Source organism: Ptychodera flava, chromosome 21, assembly GCF_041260155.1.
Source record: "Ptychodera flava strain L36383 chromosome 21, AS_Pfla_20210202, whole genome shotgun sequence".
NCBI lineage: Eukaryota > Metazoa > Hemichordata > Enteropneusta > Ptychoderidae > Ptychodera > Ptychodera flava.
The window spans coordinates 19,112,758-19,132,695 of NC_091948.1; the positions used below are offsets into that span (position 1 = coordinate 19,112,758).

General features: G+C 39.8%; 1 protein-coding gene across 1 annotated transcript in view; it reads left to right on the forward strand.

Annotated features, from left to right (window-relative positions):
• The first annotated feature begins 1,932 nt into the window (after positions 1 to 1,932).
• The window catches only part of LOC139121629 (G-protein coupled receptor 54-like), a 33,530-nt gene continuing 15,524 nt past the window's right edge, over positions 1,933 to 19,938 (forward strand). The window contains exon 1 of the mRNA XM_070686682.1: positions 1,933 to 2,946. Within this exon, the coding sequence (XP_070542783.1) occupies positions 2,629 to 2,946 (318 nt within the window). The 5' untranslated portion in view covers positions 1,933 to 2,628. The remainder of the gene's footprint in view (positions 2,947 to 19,938) is intronic.

Below are 19,938 nucleotides of genomic sequence, written 5' to 3' on the forward strand. Positions count from 1 at the left end.
GCAAGGATGATTTTAGATCCGTCTTTTACCCCAGCTGGACTCAAAACAATCTCGCAGTGTGCTCGGAAGGCTGGCCATCTAACTGTCATGAAAATATAATTTAAATGGAGGATCAAACAGTTCATCTGTACAGATTTAACGGTATAAACATGTGACGCGCTATTAACCCCTCTGCAACATGTGGCCAGATATCTTCAATCGTCACTCAGTGAGCTTTTTTCTTGTCGGCCTGTGAAGCAACCTATAAATAATCAATACCAATATTTTTGCACATGTCAAAGATAATTTGCCGGGGGATTTATTAGAGCTTTTATCCTCCAGGACTGCACCTGATGCATAGCAAGTCAGAGCAAATTCTGCAGCAGTGCCGAGGGGCGAGACGGACAGCAGTACCGTGAAATGTCCTGGAGTAACCGCAGTGAAGTGATGTCGACGTTCCGTGCTGGTATATTTATTCTCCGAGACACTTCGGGGCAAGGCCTGGCGATGCGAGCGAAGAAGGATTACGCGACAAGCACTTCGCAAACCCTATCCCGGTCGTTCGACCCAGCTTTGAGCCAGTGCCGCGTAGATACTCATTTTCGATAAGAGGCAAGAGATTTCTTCTTTAGGTGCAAAAGCCTTATCGTCTAAACTCTAAGATGCCGCCGGGTGAGGATTATTCAGAGAGGATACAAAATAGAGTCACATCTGTAATTAGGCAGACAGAGAGAGAGATTTCGATGAACATGGAGAGACTATTGACGCATAGCTCTCAGAAAGATAGTGAAATGAATTGCACTGACTCACTCATTGATAGTTTCAGAGAAAATTCATGAAGCCACTAAGAGTGCTCATATCCATCCTTTTTGTGACGTAAATGCAACCGATATTATTAAAAAGCCCGCAATGTCTTTCAAAAAACAAAGTTGGTCAAGAAGGATAATAATATGCAGTAATCTGTATACCTCAGGGCTACTTTTTATTGCGTTAAGAAACGTTGGTTTAGTGAAAGTCTTTATATATTTAGCAATAGTTTGTTTAGTTTTGGCAATAGTTTATGTGGAAAAAGTTTGTTGCAAAGGTTCAGAATGTAAACGTATATAGTGACATTATGTACGGGTGGCCAAGAACGCCTAATATACGCCAGCTCTGGCACATAGTGTACGCTGCTATTCTGAGTTTGGTTTGTTGTGGGATCGCCGAAATGATTTGAGAAACATCCTGAATCCCAGGCAATCCAACAGTTATTTTTAGGCAAGGGCGTGAGTAAGGTCTAAATGTTAGCATGTGACTATGGCTTGGTCCGTTGATTTACGTAACTTCGTATTCCAAAAAGTAAACGTGCATTTTGGGTGTCCTGTTTTGAAGTCTTGCGGGGGTTAGAAGTCTATGCAGAGTCGGCTTACAGTTCGCACCATGCCGAGGCGAATATGCCGTCGGCCAAACCCAGGCACCCGTAAATTCATACACCTCATGCAAGATCTGGCCGGCTTTGAAAAATATTCGTTTGAAATTTACACCATTCACAAGTCGTATCGTGCGAGGAATAAACTTACATTCTCAACGTCCTCACGACCCATGACTGACTGTCAAGATTTATCCGATTTCATTTCAATATAAGCAACTCCACAACTTCATCATATCGTAAAAATTTTGCTTATCTTTGTTTCCATTAAGATGTTATCTATACAGCAACACATGGGCGATAAGGAAGAATTTTATGTTAAAACTAATAACACAGCCCACTTCCTTAATTGCCATGGTAATATTTCATTCCAAGGTCTGATGCAAACCTCGCCGACAATACTTGTGGTATCGCATAAATACAGACAATCTCCACGTAATTTATATGTATAACATATGAGGAAAATCTGTTGACTTTCGACACAAAGCTAGGGGTGTTTATGCAAATATTAAGCTACATATCTAAGGTGTCCCCTGTCTGTTGTTACTAGTACCGATCTGCCATCCCCTGCGAAAGTCGAATCGACGGGTGGTGGCTTTGTTACGATCTGGCCTGTTCTATACAACATCTTCGTTTCTCTGTCATACGTGTTTTTTCATCTTCTATGGGGACAGAGTTTAATTTTCTTTCTTTAATCACATTTTGTTATTTTTTTCGCTCGCGTTGTACAGTTTGTTACGTTGTGGTGACGAGTCGCTTTGTACTCCGAGTGATGTGTAAACGACGGTGCAGCAGAGCGATGTCGCCGTGGAATGCCCGCTAGCTGTCAATTAAGCTGTTTTGCGTGAGTATTCGCTCCAGTTTTCGCCAAGTCGAGTGTGAACGTGTTTTTACACAAAGCTGAACCGGCCGTCGGAGTCTCCTAGCGATTGACGCGCTGTAGAGCCGGAGCTGTTGCCCAACTTCAACGGAAACAAATACTGACGGACAGGTCGCTGCGATACCTTCACAACGACTTTCGAAAAGATGACTTTAGGTTGATTTCTTGTGACCGCCGGCGTTTCGTCAGACGTAGAACTACAGCGAAGACTATCGTTTTGATTTGCTAGTAATATTGTTTATCACCGGAAAGCTTTCGATCACACAACTGAAAGTGATCGTTTGCTGATCAACTCTTCCTTCATTGATCTGTTGGATTTAGCAGAATCGTGCCCTGATGTATACCGATTATTCGTGGGATTATGATGACCAACTTTACAAATTACAGCGACTATTATTACCTACCCCGTTATCCATATCGGAGACCAGATTACCAAATTGCCGTCGCGGCGGGGTTTTGCTTCATGGCCCTGATTGGCATCATGGGTAACTCGGCCGTCGTGTCCATCATCCTGAAGCACCGCGACATGCGATCGGCCACCAACTTGTACATTCTCAACTATGCCATCACGGATCTGGCCTTCCTTGTGATATGCGCTCCGGTGACAGCAAAGTTGTACATCAATCCCCACTGGCAGACCCATGAGTTCTTTTGCAAGTTTTCCATATACATGCAGTATGTAAGTATTAAGTTCATATTCATATTCATGCAGATGCGTATATTTCATTCTGAATTACTGACAGACAGACGTGCAGCAGTCTCCTTTCATTCGACGTGACCAGAATGCCAAAGTCCGATATTCTTTCGCAATAGCTGTCGTAGACAACTCACTGAAATCCCCGAATACAATGAGAAACCGTTGTTTATGTTTCATACGTTAGAACTGTCACTGAACGCGGTGCAATTACGGATGAGACGTGCAGACTTTTCGATCAATGTACACGTAGGTGTTGGGCGAGAGTGATACTTGTGCGTGTCCCTGGCATTACCCTCTCAGAGAGAGAGAGACAGAGAGAGAGCATCTGGCATGACTTTCTCCATCTTTTACTGAAAGAGTAGCATAAGAGGTTTGTTTGTTACAAGTTTCTCGTGTCTGTGGATTGCACTGCAGTCTTTGTCGGTTTAATCAATTCTGTTGTGCGCGACTTTCAATGACAGACTGTGAAGTACTATATCAAAGATTACCTTCTATTGCATATTTAAGCTCACATTCTTGAGAGTAGGTTGCCTGAAACAATAATGTGCTGGGAAACGAACAATTTTTGGAAAAAAACATATTTATCAACATTATCACCATTATCATCATCATCTTCTTCTTCTTCTTCACCATCACCATCATCATCATCATCATCATCATCATCATCATCATCATCACTCAGCTTTCATCATCACTGTCATCATCACCATTATCATCATTAGTTCTCTGTCTCCGTCTTCATTGTCATCATCATCATCATCGTGAAACATGGTGGATATCAGCTCTGTAATTTATTCAGCTAAATGAAGACTTTGATAAATGTACTTATTCTTTAAAGAGCTTAACTTGCCATCTCCTTTGACGACGCCACAATCTGGTATGGTTCGCTATGTCTGCCTTATTGTATATGATATCTAGGCAGTTTAATGGTGTTCGCTTTATATCTCCGGAGATCTTGGTGTCAAAGGTCACCTTACTTTGACGTACAGCTATCTTCTCCATGGTGACGAATGCCCATTTTATGGTCACGACCGCATCTCTTTGGAAAAATTAGTTACACTAACTGTGTGTGGTAAATACATGATGATGTAGCGTAATTCAAATAACTCGACGCTGGCTGCTGAACGCTTCATTGAAACAATAGACCTTTTCCCGGTTATCCCACAATTCATTGCGGTGACTTAACTTTATCAAACACTGAATATAAGCTCAAAACAGCGAAAACATGCAGATTTGTTTTGTACAATGGATTGTTATAGAAGAATGACACAAATTTGCAATACCAAATAATGCCCCGTGTATAATCTAACCATCAGCGACGAAAATATGAGTCAGGGTGTAATCTGCCATAGAGTTCTATGAGTAACGTACCCTGCGTGTACCCTACGGCTAAAAAGTTCTATGCGTAACGTACGCTTTGGATACCTTGGCTGGTCCCCGCCTCAGTGACAAGCAGTGATCAGCGAATTTGGATACCCTGTCGCGCACTGCATCATGGAACCGGTAAAAGAACTATGGCGCACGATGGGATGTGCGCAGAGACCCTGCGATTCGCCTTCTTCCCTGTCATGCCTGTTTGAACACGCGTGCGCCCTTCAGAGACGCGACGCGAATCCCAGGGTCTGGACGTTCTTGCAAGCGACCGGTCGGATTTCTGCCTGATCCGGGTACTTTGTAGAACTCCACACATCCGTTAATCAAAACAAAAATGACAAGTAGCATAGCCAAATAAAATTTTAAATGAAAAATAAAAACATACCGCGTATATAGGTCTACCAGCTACTAGTATATATTCTCTCCGCCCAGTTAGATAGGTGTTTCTTTTGACGTCTCTACCCTTATGAATATTCATATACTTGCAAAAACCGACAGTCGCTGTGTCTGGCAGCGCGTGCTCACAGCGTAGCCTTCGAATGCAGGCCCATCGTGGGCGCGCACAAAACAAGGCACAGCGACTGTGGAGAGTCTAGATGGGATGATATGATAGTAGATCGAAAGACGCGCAGTGCGTTTCGAAATTGTACCAGCTGAATACCCCACGGTTAGTGTGACATGATGCAAAGATTGAAGTAGTTTAATCTGTGTTCAAGGTAGAATGCGTCTCGGGGACAGATATTCGGACTCTCAACAATTCTTTTTCTGATAAACCACCATTTTAAAGCTCTTGGTGTGAGAAAATTTTTCGACGTCTTAGTTTTTCGAAAATCAAACATTTTATTTTTCTCCACAAAGTTAACGCAGGGATGGCGACCATTTTGAATTTCAAATATCGGTAAATCTTAGGTAATTTCTTTTTCTCTAGCACCAAAGTTTGTACGGTGACCCCAATATTTTTTCTTGATTTTGAAAGAGAATAGTTGAAAGATTCCATGAGGGAAAACTGAGGAAATTTTTGAGTCTCACTTTCGAGGCGCACACTACCTTAATTGCACGGGCAAGTTGCGTTTGCAGAAGAGTCCGCGGGGCTGTAAGGAGACAGCAAACTACAGATGATAACGTTGAAGCGGAATGAGAGACCAAATCAAGAACCCAAAGACTTCAAAACTGGAGAGTATGGCTGTGAACATTTACCATAGTTGTATGAATTGTGTGATAACATTTGACCCGGCCTTTCGTCATGCTATTTCACTAACCTCATCGATTACATCCACAGATTTCTCGATGATTGTCTTTAATGAAATTCTTTACGAGTATCTAGAGATGACACAGATTAGGTATTTTCCCTTTTTCTGTACCTCTAATTTACCATCACGTAAACTACACTCATTCATTCACTGAATATTGAATTGAAAGGCGTAGACTGCACTACATTTAAGTATTAACGATTTAATAGGATTACGTGTCCGGCGTAGGGGTACATGTCATCTATGTCACAGGCGGATTCACTCGAATACCGTGTTTCCTGCTTGAGTCTCATCGCTATCACTCTCCTGCTATGCATCATGTATTGCAGTATAAAGTAACTCTGTTATACCTTATTATTTTGGGGAGAGTTCTTGATTGTGAAGTTTTTACGATAGTGAATGTTTTAAATGTGATGAGGTGTCTCTCGAAGGGACCGTGTTAGTCGTGTCATGAGGCATGCAACCAAGAATGATACAAATTTCATTGCAGAGTGCGGGGTAAAATTCTACAGGCAAATCATGAGTACAGTTATAGTCCTGGAAATGGCTTTCACGGTGGCATTTGCAGAATCACATTTCCATCAATACTGGCGATATTAAATACGTGCCATACACACCCTCGCCTAAAGGTTTCAACGAGGCGAAAAAGACCAGAGGTGTGATGGTTGGAAAGGTAAAGTAGACTTCAAAGTGTTACTATAATGCCTGCCCTTTACGGCATAAGACTATTCATCTGTGTACATCACTTGTCTACGACTTATTAGTGCCCTTTGGGAACTAGTTGCAAATCAGTCACGTGATATTGAGATGAGATATTAGAATTTCCTCAAGCTCGTCATACGGTCCCCATCAGATCAACGCTATAAACCGATAGCACGATGAGTCTGCAGAAATAAAACTTGTACGGTTCGATGCGGTGATAACAGCGGGACTTACAGACGTTATGTAGTTGGCGCCAGCGATTATTTAGGATATCACTGCTTTGATGATGCCATTCGTTTCCATTCTGGGCAAAATTTTGATTTACTTCCGGCAAGGTGACGGGAGCAAACGAGGGTGCCAAGTTTAGCAAAGGGGAAAATAAAAGGACTTCCCGCCAGTTACCTACATTGGGATGAGCAAAAGCAATGATGCGAAAACTCCTCTGGGGCAACAATGATCAGGTCATCGGCAACCATATATCAATTTAGTAGCAACCTATTGACATAGATTGCAGATCCTGAACAATTGGCTTGACTGTTCAGAGACCCAGTGAGCGACATAATGAAAGGAGTATCTGATGGTCGCGCTGTATATCAACCCTCATTGTGTGTATAGGGGATGACATTTGTCGAAGCGAGAGAATTTTTTGCAGATGAAGCTGATCTGACACCCGCACTGCAAAGATAGCAATAACTCTAGTTTTTCAGGACAGTAGGTGTGCTGCATACGTGAAAAGACAACGTCGGCTAAACCGTCCCATTAATCAACCGTTCACAGCAAATATTCATATGGACTGTCATTATTACGGATGATATAGTGCAATGTGCTAAGTGGAAGGCGATACATAGACTATATAAAATAAGTGCATTATAAACTACAGTTTTGAAACGGCGGTCAAATGGTTGGTATTGTCACCACACCATGGAGATCCCGCCTCGAGAGCACGGTTAAAACCATTCCCTTGCCGTCGATCAGTAACATTAAAATCCGTGATCAGGTTTAAAACATTTCTCTCAAGTATATTCATCTAAGTCATCTATTATTTAAAGCAATTCCTCGCCTAAAACGGCCTTCTTTGTATGGCGAGATAGGGCAAGCATGGAGAATGACTTGGACGGCCTTTGCAATTTTCATTCCCTTTCATCCTAGCGGGAATATATTCCTCGGATTACATGTGATAAACATACGATGAGGATGTCCACTCTGAACTTGACAAGTGCTATTATATGGCGCTAGCGGGGCAGGCTTTACTATTGACGGCAAAGTATAGCTTTAAGGCCAAAAAGGTTGTTCATAATTGCGTTTTATTACTCTAATAGCCATCGGGTATATCTTTTTGCATGAAAGAAACAGCGTATGGATATATACATATATATATATATATATATATATATATATATATATATATATATATATATATATATATATATATATATATCGAAGTATACAGATGTCCTCGTGGGAAATTACAGTGCTCAATGCTAAAGCAGAGCGTTATAAATAAACAGATTACTTCAAGTACAAAGTAATGAAATCTATTTCTAAAGTTTCATGCATCTTGCAATCCTCAGATAAAAGTGAGGATTGCAAGATGCATGAAACTTAAGTAAACTTAAGTAATAGATTTCATTACTTTGTACTTGAAGTAATCTGTTTATATATATATATATATATATATATATATATATATATATATATTGTTACGTGCAGAGAAAACGAACAAAAGGGTGAACTCAGCAGTTTCCGTTTAAACAAAATTTATTACGAAAATAAAACTAATTGCTAAGTCACGGATAGAGTACAAGCTTTAAAAGTGTGCAGACTACTTATCTCAGCTGGGACGGCAAAGCTCCAGTCTCAGAGTTGTAACAGTCAGTTGGATGAATGAACAGTCCTTGCAGGCTTGAAGCTGCACAAAGTCCACAGTATAAATCCAGCGTTGGCAGTGAAGGTCTTGAAAAGTCTTGAGAATGACTACTGCTGGAGTTTAGTAACACACAAGAGACACGATCCCAAAAGTCTGACTGGAAGCTGTGCACGTCCCTTTTATAAAGGCATGTAAGAACAATCTAGAACTTTTATTGACATGCTAATTACTGTTCTAAACTTATCTCCCTTACACAACTAATCAACTTTCCAGAACATTCCAAACATGACTAATTGAATTCAAGGTTGTGAGGTCATCAAGGGCAGTGACCTTGAGAATGTTCTAGACTAATTGAACTCAGGTCATGATGAGTGTGGGGGAAATGACCTACATAACAATATATATAATAGTTGATTATGCTAAAATGTATGTATAGATGAAGCTCTTGAATACATTCATTACTCTGTATTATTTACATTCAGCTTTCTAATATACCATGAGCATGTACGTATGTATGTATGGAAGGAAGAATGGATGGATGGATGGATGGATGGATGGACGGACGGACGGACGGATTGACGGATGGATGGATGGATGGATGGATAGATGGATAGATGGATGGATGTACACGTGCATGTATACATGTGTAATGTACATTTTAGCGATGAACAAACAAGTGCACTGAAATGGCATGAATAGGAAGTTTAGATCCACTCCCCTGTTTGCCAAAACACCAAATGCTGTATTTGTCGAAATCAGTATTCCAAATTTACAGACCGAATACAAGCGAGAGAGTGTAACCCCGCGTCTGGAGACCATTCTATCGATGTCAAAAGGTCGCCGACTGCCGGGCACATGGCACAGTAAAAAATACAGTAATATACACCCATTTATCTTTGTATATTGTGTTACTTGGTTTTTTTGGGGGGGTTTTGACACGGAGGTCAAAAGCACAAAAGGTGCTCTTTGACTTCCCATGGTGATAAATCAAATTGCATAAACTTTATCATCGCTCTGCTTGATCCGACGCCAAGCTAATCGACAGATGAACAAAAAAAAGGATGAAATATTGCCATTCTTTTATAAATAAATATTTTGTATCAATTTTGAAACAAGCCAAATCGTTTAGTATTTAAAACAAAACATAGGCCTATTGACCCATACGCTACAAACAATACTCGTTTTAAAGCTCATTTAGTCGTAATTTTTGATATATTTTGTAGTAATTTGTGCTATCTGTAAAGTTTCTTATTGCACTCTAAAAATAAATCGAAACGCCAAATTTTCAACTTGTCAACACAACTTGTATATGTGTGAAATTTCTGATTTCATTGACAGATTTTTACAAGTCTTTTCTGATCTACCAATTGAATAGAATTGTCAACAACAACATTTGTCTACAATAGCGTTGCATATTGCACACACAAATATCTTTTCGGCGATTCTGGTGCACTGTGTCTATACCTTCAAATGTGACTTGACAGAAAATATCGAAAGATATTTTCTCCACTAGTTTTTCTCTTCTTGTACGTATCTTTTGCCATGTGTGGTTATTTAGATTTTCTTCTGTACGAGTCCCCAAGAAAATTACTGTGTAGTAACTCGGCTGCCCGATAAAAGTGTATATGTAAGATTAAACTATACAAACTTGTTTTATGGAACAAAGACGAAGAAAATACTATCAAAGGGTACAGCAATTGTCCTAATTGATGGCTTCTAGCGGGGGATAATTAATGTCCACAAAACAAAGTTTGTGATTTTTTTTTATTCACGGTGTATGCACGATAATGCTACTAAGGTTTACTGATACGCAGTAGAGCATGTGACGTCATGTTACTTTAAAAGATTTTGAGGGAGTTTAAAAATACTTCATGGTCTCCTTCGTACAAAACACCTGCTTCATGAATTTCGTCTTTTTGACATAGATCTAGTAAAAATGAAACACCAAATCATTAAAATCTGACCATTCTGTAATAAGACATTGTTACAGAAATTACAGAGGCCATTTTGACATTGACGTCGTAATGTTAAATATGGTTTTGACATTTTGATATTGTATCTAATACTGAAGCAAAAGACAAAGGGACAATGCACACGCATAAAACAGTTAACTGTGGTTTGTCAACCCATTATGATAATAACGTTCTTGGTAATGTTCACCATGTCCGCCCCTAACATCCCTACCCAAACCTTTCACATGCAAATATACACAGACCAGTAGATTCAACATGTATTTGCGCACTCTTACCAGGATCGAGTACACGAATATTAAATGTCAATTGCATCACGAGGAAGGGTATGGATTACAGAGAGGAGCCAGTGAAGCTCACCGCATTACATTGTAGGATTTAGAACCGCACTTAGGCGGTGATGACAATCGTGTCCTCCGCTTAAATCAGATATTGTAAAACGAACGAATTACATTGGCGTCCTTGCATAAAGTCTTCTAGCCAGTCCTTATAATGACTATGTCATGAATCATGGTTTTTATCAACCTGATTTCAGCAGAATTTGATCTGTGCTACTACTCTCGCAAACGACGATATATCCAAAGTCGCTCTTACCGCAAATCTTGATGGCAAACCGCATACGAAGAGGCTATGGATACGGAAACTCATGAATTTCAATTCTAAACCCTTTACCGTATCTTGTACCGTAACTCCGACCTCTACAGAAAGGGTATGGACAAGAAACCCCTCTGCCCTTTCTGTAAACGGTAGATCATATTTTGTTACACATATATAACATCTTTGACGTCTTCAAGGAGAAGCCTCATAATTTCTACAAAAACGACTATTATTCCTATTGTGAGACCTAGAATTCACGGCGGAGCTCGAGACCATAGCGCTTCATTGATCAATAATAACTTCATACTTATCGTAAAACGATTTATTTGTGCGAAGGAAATGAAAAAATAGGAAACTATCACTAGCTATGTATTTGCTATAAATCGGCATTGCTGTGGAGAAAATTCAGTACTTTCTCGATCGGATTCTAACTCACAGCCCTGTATTGTACCTACTCACCTAGTAAATGAGTTAGGGATATCAAAACTTATTTGGTACTTTCCCACATCTAGTTATAAGTTTACCATAAAATACCGAGTCTGACACGTCGTTGTCGATGGATTAAATACTACAAACAATTATTGATAATTGTGACCTTTATTGTTTAACCTTTGTGATAAGTACTGTAGACGTCAACTTCAGCTGCAGGAAAAATCTTCTCAAATACAAAAAAAACTCTGACAGTCAATTCAAATAATCGGTGTCTACACCAGGTCAAGACATGTCTGAAGCAAACATTCTCATTTGCACGATGTTAACGTGAAGGGGCTGTCCCGTGTGCGGCTGCGCGACTTTCTTTCTGATAAACCTTGCCTCTTCCCAGAAATTGGCGATGAGTGTCGAGCAAATGTAAAGCAAATTCAGTATTTGATGCATTTTTATAGTTCACCAGTTCAATAGCTTTCAAATCACTACAATTAAGACTTTGCCAAATAAACTTTGGTAGCGACCCTTCATTTATATGAAGCTGCTTCGGCCACGTCACCAGTTTCGATACAGCCGCTATTTAAAATTTTTGGATATACACTATGTATGTTGGGATCTCAGGTTTGGATATGTCATGCATAACAACAGACTCGTCGTATGGGTTCCATACGCACAGCCGCAGACTAGAAGACCCCACCCGTTAACTTCGGCGACAAAAGGACATCTATACAATGTACTAGTATATTCATTTGATATATATTCATCTAACTCTTGTAAAGTTATAAATTGGTAGCTGGCAAACCGCTGCGCTGCTACACGTACAAACGGCATGATTTTTTAATGAACACAGTCGTGCCGTAAAAACAATGATAAACGATCTCTCTTTAAATGAAACATCCATAATATCTATAACATTTTTTCAGTATTATATGAAAGCCCTTCGGCTTTATGTTCCTATTTCTTTAATTTAAAGAATGTTGAAGGTTAACGGCCTCTCTTGTCGACACGGCAAGGTACCTGTATATCTCCTGCAAACTGTCGACGTAATCCAAGTCAGGACTTAAATTTCGGAAATCGATGCTAACGATTTGCATAGAACGTCGTGACAAGAAGTAGGTTTTGTTAAATGCACTTCAGTAACTCGAGGACAGTATGTCAGTGAATGCTTGCCATGATGATAATGACGAGCATCAAAAGTAACAGAACGTACATGTGCTCATCATACTTGGTGAAACTACATGAAGTTTTTCGCATAAAAGTCTTGGTTCTCGACAGATCGCATCATCAAAGTAAGTACGTACAGTACTTTTGTGAGTCCGTCTGCCGTATATTTCCAAAGATTTTTTGATTGGGCTTACGTGAGGCCTTGTCATTTGAATATTCAAAATTGCGTCATTGGCAGACATGTACAAACACGTATGTAATCATGTATGGTTTGGTAATATGGTAAGAAATGAAATACAACTTTACGAGATATTTGAAGAGTGAATAACATTAACTTTTGATGATACTTTGGATATCCTTTCATGATACAGGCTTATTTTCTCATTACTCTCCTTAAAGTTTGTGAAGTACTTTGAATCAGTCTTACCGACAAACATGTTTTCGTTGACAAATAAATTCAGTTCGGGCTAATACAGTTGTTAACAATATATTGTACGTCACACACATGGTGGCCTGTGACAAGTTGAATGTTATGCGTTTTGCCTTTATTTTAGAAGTGGAACCCCCCCCCCATTGTATTCGATTAAAAAAATAAACAAAATTAATATGGAATAATCTCATGGTTAATGGATCTTAACCTTAAGGTAGTATGCGCCTCCAAAGTTAAAGACTTTTACTTTTGCTCAAATTTTCCTCAAGGAATCTTTCAATCATTCTCTTTCAAAATCAAGAATAACAGTCGGAGATCACCGTGCAAATTTTGGCACTAAAGAAACAAATAATCCAAGATTTACTGATATTTAAAATTCAAAATGGCCGCCATCCCTGTGTTAACTCTATGGAGAAAAATAGAATTTCCGAATTTCAAAAAACTAAGCCGGTAAAAAGTTTGCTTACACCTGGAGCTTTAAAATGAACCCCCACAAGTGGTAAATCAGAAACGAATTGTAAAAGTTTGAGAGTCCGAATATCTGTCCCCGAGGCGCATTCTACCTCAAAGAAACCGAAGACTTCGAGAAGACTAAAATGTTGCGTGCTCTTGTATTTTACATAAATTTATAAGTACTGCACGATAAAACCTGTAGATGAAGCAATTAAAATTTTCTAACTTTGTGTTTTATATTTAAAACTGATCACGGGAATTTTGTACAATGGACATTAATTTTAGCGCATACGCCATTAACAGTCTCGTCATCATGTATGATTTTCATACCAAATTTCAAATGACTCATTTCGTATCCTTGGTCATGTCATTGAGCAAAGTCATATTCCACGAATCCGGTGTCTGGGTTAATTCGAAGTACTTAATCAATTCGTGTTTACTCGTAAATCCAGTCGTTAGAATCTAGTACTCAATCGTCGATTGTCCCCCGGCTTCACCGCGTATAGAATCTCAATAAGGGGCATGGACTCTGGCGGGCTGTAACTCGATCAAAACTTTGATCCGGATTTACGTCCCTTTTAAGTCGGTGAATCGTTCGAACGGTAATACCGGTATCTGGCGACCGTAATTTATGGAAATTGAAAGAGGCAGTTTGTTTGTATGGCAACTGTCAACACAAATGGGCTGATATTAAGTCTACGAGCGGCAAGCTTTTCATTTAAAACATTTGCTAGATTTAATGTGCCTATTATGAGCAGTTATGACATTGACCTTGTACGGAAAAACCTGATAGCGAGATCATGGTCATCTTTACCGTTATGATGCTGAAGAGTGCCTTGTACCCTCTTCAAAGAAAATGTGCCGCCTGTAGGAGACCTAGAGCCGACAAATCTTCTTTCCATCGTCGCGCCGATCTTCCAAGTCAATCTCAAACTACACTTATTATAATTAAAACACCGTTTGGAATTTCCGAATATCGAGGAGTACAAGCTCAATCCAAATTGAACATTATCGCTTTTCTGCATGCCAGTAACATAGTCAAAGTATCACAAAGTCAAGTTCAAACTTTTGATGACTAATGAGTGTGATTAGCTATTTCAAAATTAAGCATACTTATTGGACTGTCAGTAAGCACTTATTGAACAAGTGCTTTATGAAATCAAACAGAGAATTTGTGAAATATAGTTGCTTTACTGGCTCGTTGAAAATTTGGTAACATTCATTCTCATTATTAGGAATTGTAAACCCATGACAGAAAATAAATCAACGGTCATGTCGACGCGTGAATATCCAATAGAGAGATACGCTTTACAAATATAGTAAGAGAAGACTACGAGAACTTCAAACTCATGAAAATGCCTCTGACGAGAACGGTGTGAACAATCTTGAACATATTCATCGCCTCCGTTCCTGAATTTATTTCGTCACAAATGGGTTGAAAATACCCCTAAACGAGTCTGCTGTCTTGAACACAGTCAGAAATGTACTTGAATCATCAACGACGACTTAAAGAGGCAGACTGTTCATCTGTAAAAACACATATATTAACTTGATAAAACTTCCAAAGGAAGACAAGGCACTCGTGCCACGGAAAGAGTCCACAAGAAGTAATGCGAAAACCAGGGATTGAGGACCGCCGCTTTAAACGATTTCAGTTGGTTTTTCGGATTCTGTCAAGAGGTCTTGTATCAGTTGGGATATGACCTTTCGTACATGGGTGTTTTTCATTGTCCGATTAATGTTTTATTTAATCTTTGTTTAAGAAAAGCAAATAAAAAGAGAAACCGTTCAATCCATTCCTTGGGGCACTGTAAGTTTGCAGGTAATTGACCTACCCGTCACCGGGTCGCTTTGATCACCTTAGCACAAAATGGCGGGTCGTAATCACAACTGACTGCTATTTGCTGAGTTAAATTGCAACCTAGTCAACAAAAATGGCTGCCCAGACCACGCCGTCGTTCGATTCTCGGCGAGAATTGGATTTGACATTTCCCGTCGGAGGGCCGATGGCATCGTCAAGGTATAAAATAGAGTAAAAAAAGGTGCTAGCAGATATCAAGGACGTTGCCTCACTGGCCTGTCTAGGTAAAGTAGATATCGCTTCAATTCTAAACACAGAAAAGTATTGAAGCCTAATGGAGTAGTCAAGTGCCTTTCAGCGAATTCTACTACTTTAACGAGTTGGTTCGGTGGACTACGTCACTATTAATACCGTATCCGCAAACAGCATGCCGGGTCCTTCGAATCAAATAAAATTAATCGTCTTCTTTACTCACGGTGGTCTGTACGAATTCAGGGATTTGTTTAAAGCATGTTTAAATCTGACAGGTGTAAAGGGGCCACACATTGCACTCCGGGGGCTGTCTACCATGCTTCGCTGAAAAGCAGTGTTAAGTTGCGTAGAACCTAACGTTTTCACATTCTGTACATCAAGAGCAAAAAATGAAGTTATCCCTGTTGGCTTCGCATCATTCACACAACGAAATATGTGTATCACTGATGTGTGTAGGTATTTATTCCTGGGTGTATGTTTAGAATATTTGTCGTCTGTTCATATTTAAGAGCAATTGATAATTGTTAGGATAGATTATATTCTTGTACTGGAACACTTCCGATCGAAAATGGCTTTGTCAGTTTTACTGGTTTTAACTAGTAAATGAAAGGGTTACTAAGAATAATTTGCATAAACTTGCCACGCTGCCCATAGTGCGAAGACAATCGCTGAGAGCGTACGAGAAATTTGACGTCCATCTCCATCAAAATGGCATAACTTCGTTTTGTCCGTATAGCGTCGAGTCTAGATCATGTCCGCGACTAAAACCACAGTATCCTTCCATGAAATTCAGTTAATTCACGATGCTATCGATCTTATCTGTGATCAGTGCGAAAGATAAAAAATGGAACGATACCGCATCATGATAGGGGCATTGTACAGTAATTTCTCGATCGTGTCACTCATCAAGTCTACGATACTCGATTTAAAGCTATCAATTGCCATGAAAACGTGATTACGTTGACATTGAAAGCCAAAGTGAAGACTATCTTCTTACCAAGGCACACGCGGAAATTTTATCAGCCATGGTTTTTGGCTCAAAAAACAAGTGCTTCCGCCGTCCTCATTAAATTGCGCTTTACCTGCAATCTCGAAGATACACTATCAGCACAAAAGGTATATATGACAATATCGTTATCAGCAGTATACCAAGGACTGCTTCGTAATGTATTTATCATATCGGTTGTTGAACCTTGTGGGTCGGTGGAAACCACACAGCTAAAAGTTTCACCCTAAAGAACATTATTCTTGGGACAATAATTCAGCGATCCGTGTCAACCGACTCTGTTATAAATTATTAAAAAATAAATTATGAGTTACGATATCATTAAGAACGTTTTGTTTAGTTTTCAGAGAAAATAGCCATTACCCGATCAAATACTCGAATTTTCAATGATGCCAGTTGCCATGGTAATAGCCAGTAGTTTTAACATAAGTCTTATTTGTATCGAGCTTGTACATATTTTTCGAAACCAATCTCTTTACAGAAGCTAGAAAGAATACGAGGGCTTCCATCAATCTGCAAAATGAAGAGCTAAAACCCATTTTCTGGTCCAGTCTGTAGCTCCAAAGCTTCCGCTTACATATTACCCGGTCGCTGTTTTCAACGCTCACATCAGGCGGTTCCATTGACGGCACACTCAAACAGATTCGAACAATCTTGCCATTCCGGTTTGTGCGCAGACTCGCGTCGTAGATTTGGAGTTTTTTTTTTTGTTTTTTTTTTTTTGTCCCGGAGTTGACTTTGCATCTTGCGAGCTAGGAGAGCCTCCTGTTATCGTGATGGAAGACCGATGAGTACAATGTTGTTTCACAATTTCATTACGGTGTCGAAATACGAGAACAAGTCCCTCAATTAAGCTGGTTCGGCGAACGCGACAAGTACAGACTTTAATGAGCGTGTGCAAAGCTTGCTAGCGTCATTTCCTACTCGGCTATTTAACATCAAAATTGGCAAAAGGGGCTTAGATTTTCACGAACCGTCAAGCCGATGATGTCATATGATAGTCCTTTTCCTGTGACATTCTACATAAACATATTCAATTCTATTTTAATAGAACTCGCATGTTTTACGTTACACATCAAGAATAGGCCGAATACCTCGAGTGGAGACAAGTGAATCCACAATCTTCCCTGTTATGGAATGCTATCGGTCTAGCTAATAGCTTTCCGACAAATCTACAGCCATCTCGGGTGCCAGTGATCTCTTGCGTGCAGGAATACCGGGCACCATCTACGGTAGTTCTCCGCCTTCCAGCACATCCACTTCGCCGACTGCTTCATTAGCGCTATACTCAAATCGAATCAAGTTCCCGACGTGTCCACTCAGACTATGTGTAATTGAATTTACTTCTTCCAGTGTGCTACTTGGATTGAAAACTACTCACTCGCTAAAACATAGATGGATTCATACAATAATTAGCTTTAGACCAGTCTAGTCATCATTCATCACATAGAAATACCCAAATCACAGTTATTATGAGGGATTTTTGTTGTTTGTTTTGTTTTGTTTTTTGTTTTTTTTTGGCGCTCAAACAAAGTTGAAGATGTAGTTCCCCGCTTGTAATAGAATGGAATATCATTACGAAGAAAACAACCAGATACATACTGACAGCCGCTCAAAATATTAGGCATTGCCGCATGTTAATTTTTAAAAATCTAACAACGATAAATACCGACGAATACTATTTCTCCATAATTAAAGCCTGTGACTTAAGTATTATTGCGATTGGTGATTGGTACACAAGGAGGCCCCACTGCAACGTGATCGGGTTTGATAAAGCATACCGCTTGATGTCACGATTATCTCAGGGCAATCTCTTGTCTACAGCTCGGTGGGCGTAAAAGGCATGGTGAACAACGCGACCCGGATGTCACTTCCCGGGGCTTTCCGATGCGACAGACAGTGCCTCGCGCAATAGATACGCTTTCCACCGATGCAAGCGAGCTGTGAAATCTGATTTGGACGGTTGTGTTGTTTGCCGGAGATAATTGGGAAATCGTCCCTATTTGACTTGGTGCGTGGACGTCACGCCAATTCATTTCACGTAAGCTTTGGTTATTTAAGAGACAAAACAAACTGAAGGAAACATTGATTTAAGGGTTCAATGGATCTTCCAGTGAAAATCACACTCAAATAGGTTTCTGATTTAGAATTGCATTTACAATTAACCCTACCTTCATCAATTGTATACTTCCATATTTCGAATACATAAGTGATACTTTCAGTGTCATCTACTGAAAATTTCCCCAAAATCAAAATTAATATCGGTGGTTTATTGCCTCGTTAACTTAAAGACCCCGTCGTTGAATCTATTGTACTATTCGATGCTCCATCTGTACGTATATTCCTGTGACACTTTATACGATCAACGATCGTTTTATGATGTGCCGCCTTGTGGGCAAAAAGATGAGTATATTGGTTTGATTAGAGACACGCACACATATTTCTTGGTCCGATGAAGCACGCGAAAGGCCTGCTGTCTGTTGTTACGGGCCGATAAAACTCCAGCATCACGCACTTCTTCCAATTGATCGATTTCGCAAAGCTATAGTCATCAACTTGCGAAATAATTTCGCAAAGCGGTTAAAGAGCGAAAATGAAATATACAATCATCTTTGAAGAGCTCTATCGATGGCCTCATATTTTCGTTCGATGCCTGAACAAAGGGTGGAATTCAACAGCGTATAGCAGTGCATGCATTCAAGGCGTTGACAGCGCCATTAGCCGCCGCCGTGATTTCTAGCCAATTCACGTATGATGATGAAATTTTAAAACTACTATCTCTTCATGCCCTAAGGTTATTATTATATGTCCGTCTGTCAGTTTGATTACAATTTGGCTAATTCTAATGCAGTCTCAACGATATTCGCTCAATAACGCCAAACGTGATAGTAAAAATGGTCGTTGTTTACCTTGTATAGTAAGGGACTGCTCTCAAGAGGCATGTAATATTATAGTGATTACCGCCTTAATACGAGTCTATGTTTTCACGCAGAAGAAAAATATATCACTCAAGGCAAGGATCTGATTTCCATCAGCTCTCGGCTACGTATACTGCACGTATTGAGGCAGTGCTGTATCGTACCGCATATCAGTAATTAAAATTTCTCATTGCTATGCAAATTAAGTCAGTTGTCGATGAGATCTCCATTTCAAATTGCCAGAATTCCTGCAGATTTTGGGCAGCCCAAGATTTTTATCGGACTTGCAAGGTGTTGCCAGAATTCCTGCAGATTTTGGGCAGCCCAAGATTTTTATCAGACTTGCAAGGTGTGATTTTCTTCTTATTATTTACATCATCGCGCTGTATTTCTCACCTTCTCAAGCCCGTGGCGATGATTTACTTGTCTCGTGTCCAACGAAAGTTTGATTCGATATTTTTTCAGGATATTACCAGGTAATATGGATCATACCCGATTTGATTAAAATCCGATGTGCAGCTGGAAGGACTGAAGAAAAATAAAGCCCGTAATACGATAGCGTAAAGACCGACCCATCTCTACATCGGATTCCAATCAGATTGGATCAGACCAAAAGAACATCGGAAAATTAAATTCAAAGTAATGGATTCCTTAGCTTTGAGCACTGCTTCATCAACGCTTCATTTAATGTCTGTACGCATGTACCAAATACGCTTATGTGTACATGCCTATGGACACATAGGTGTGTTTACAAGCACACATCT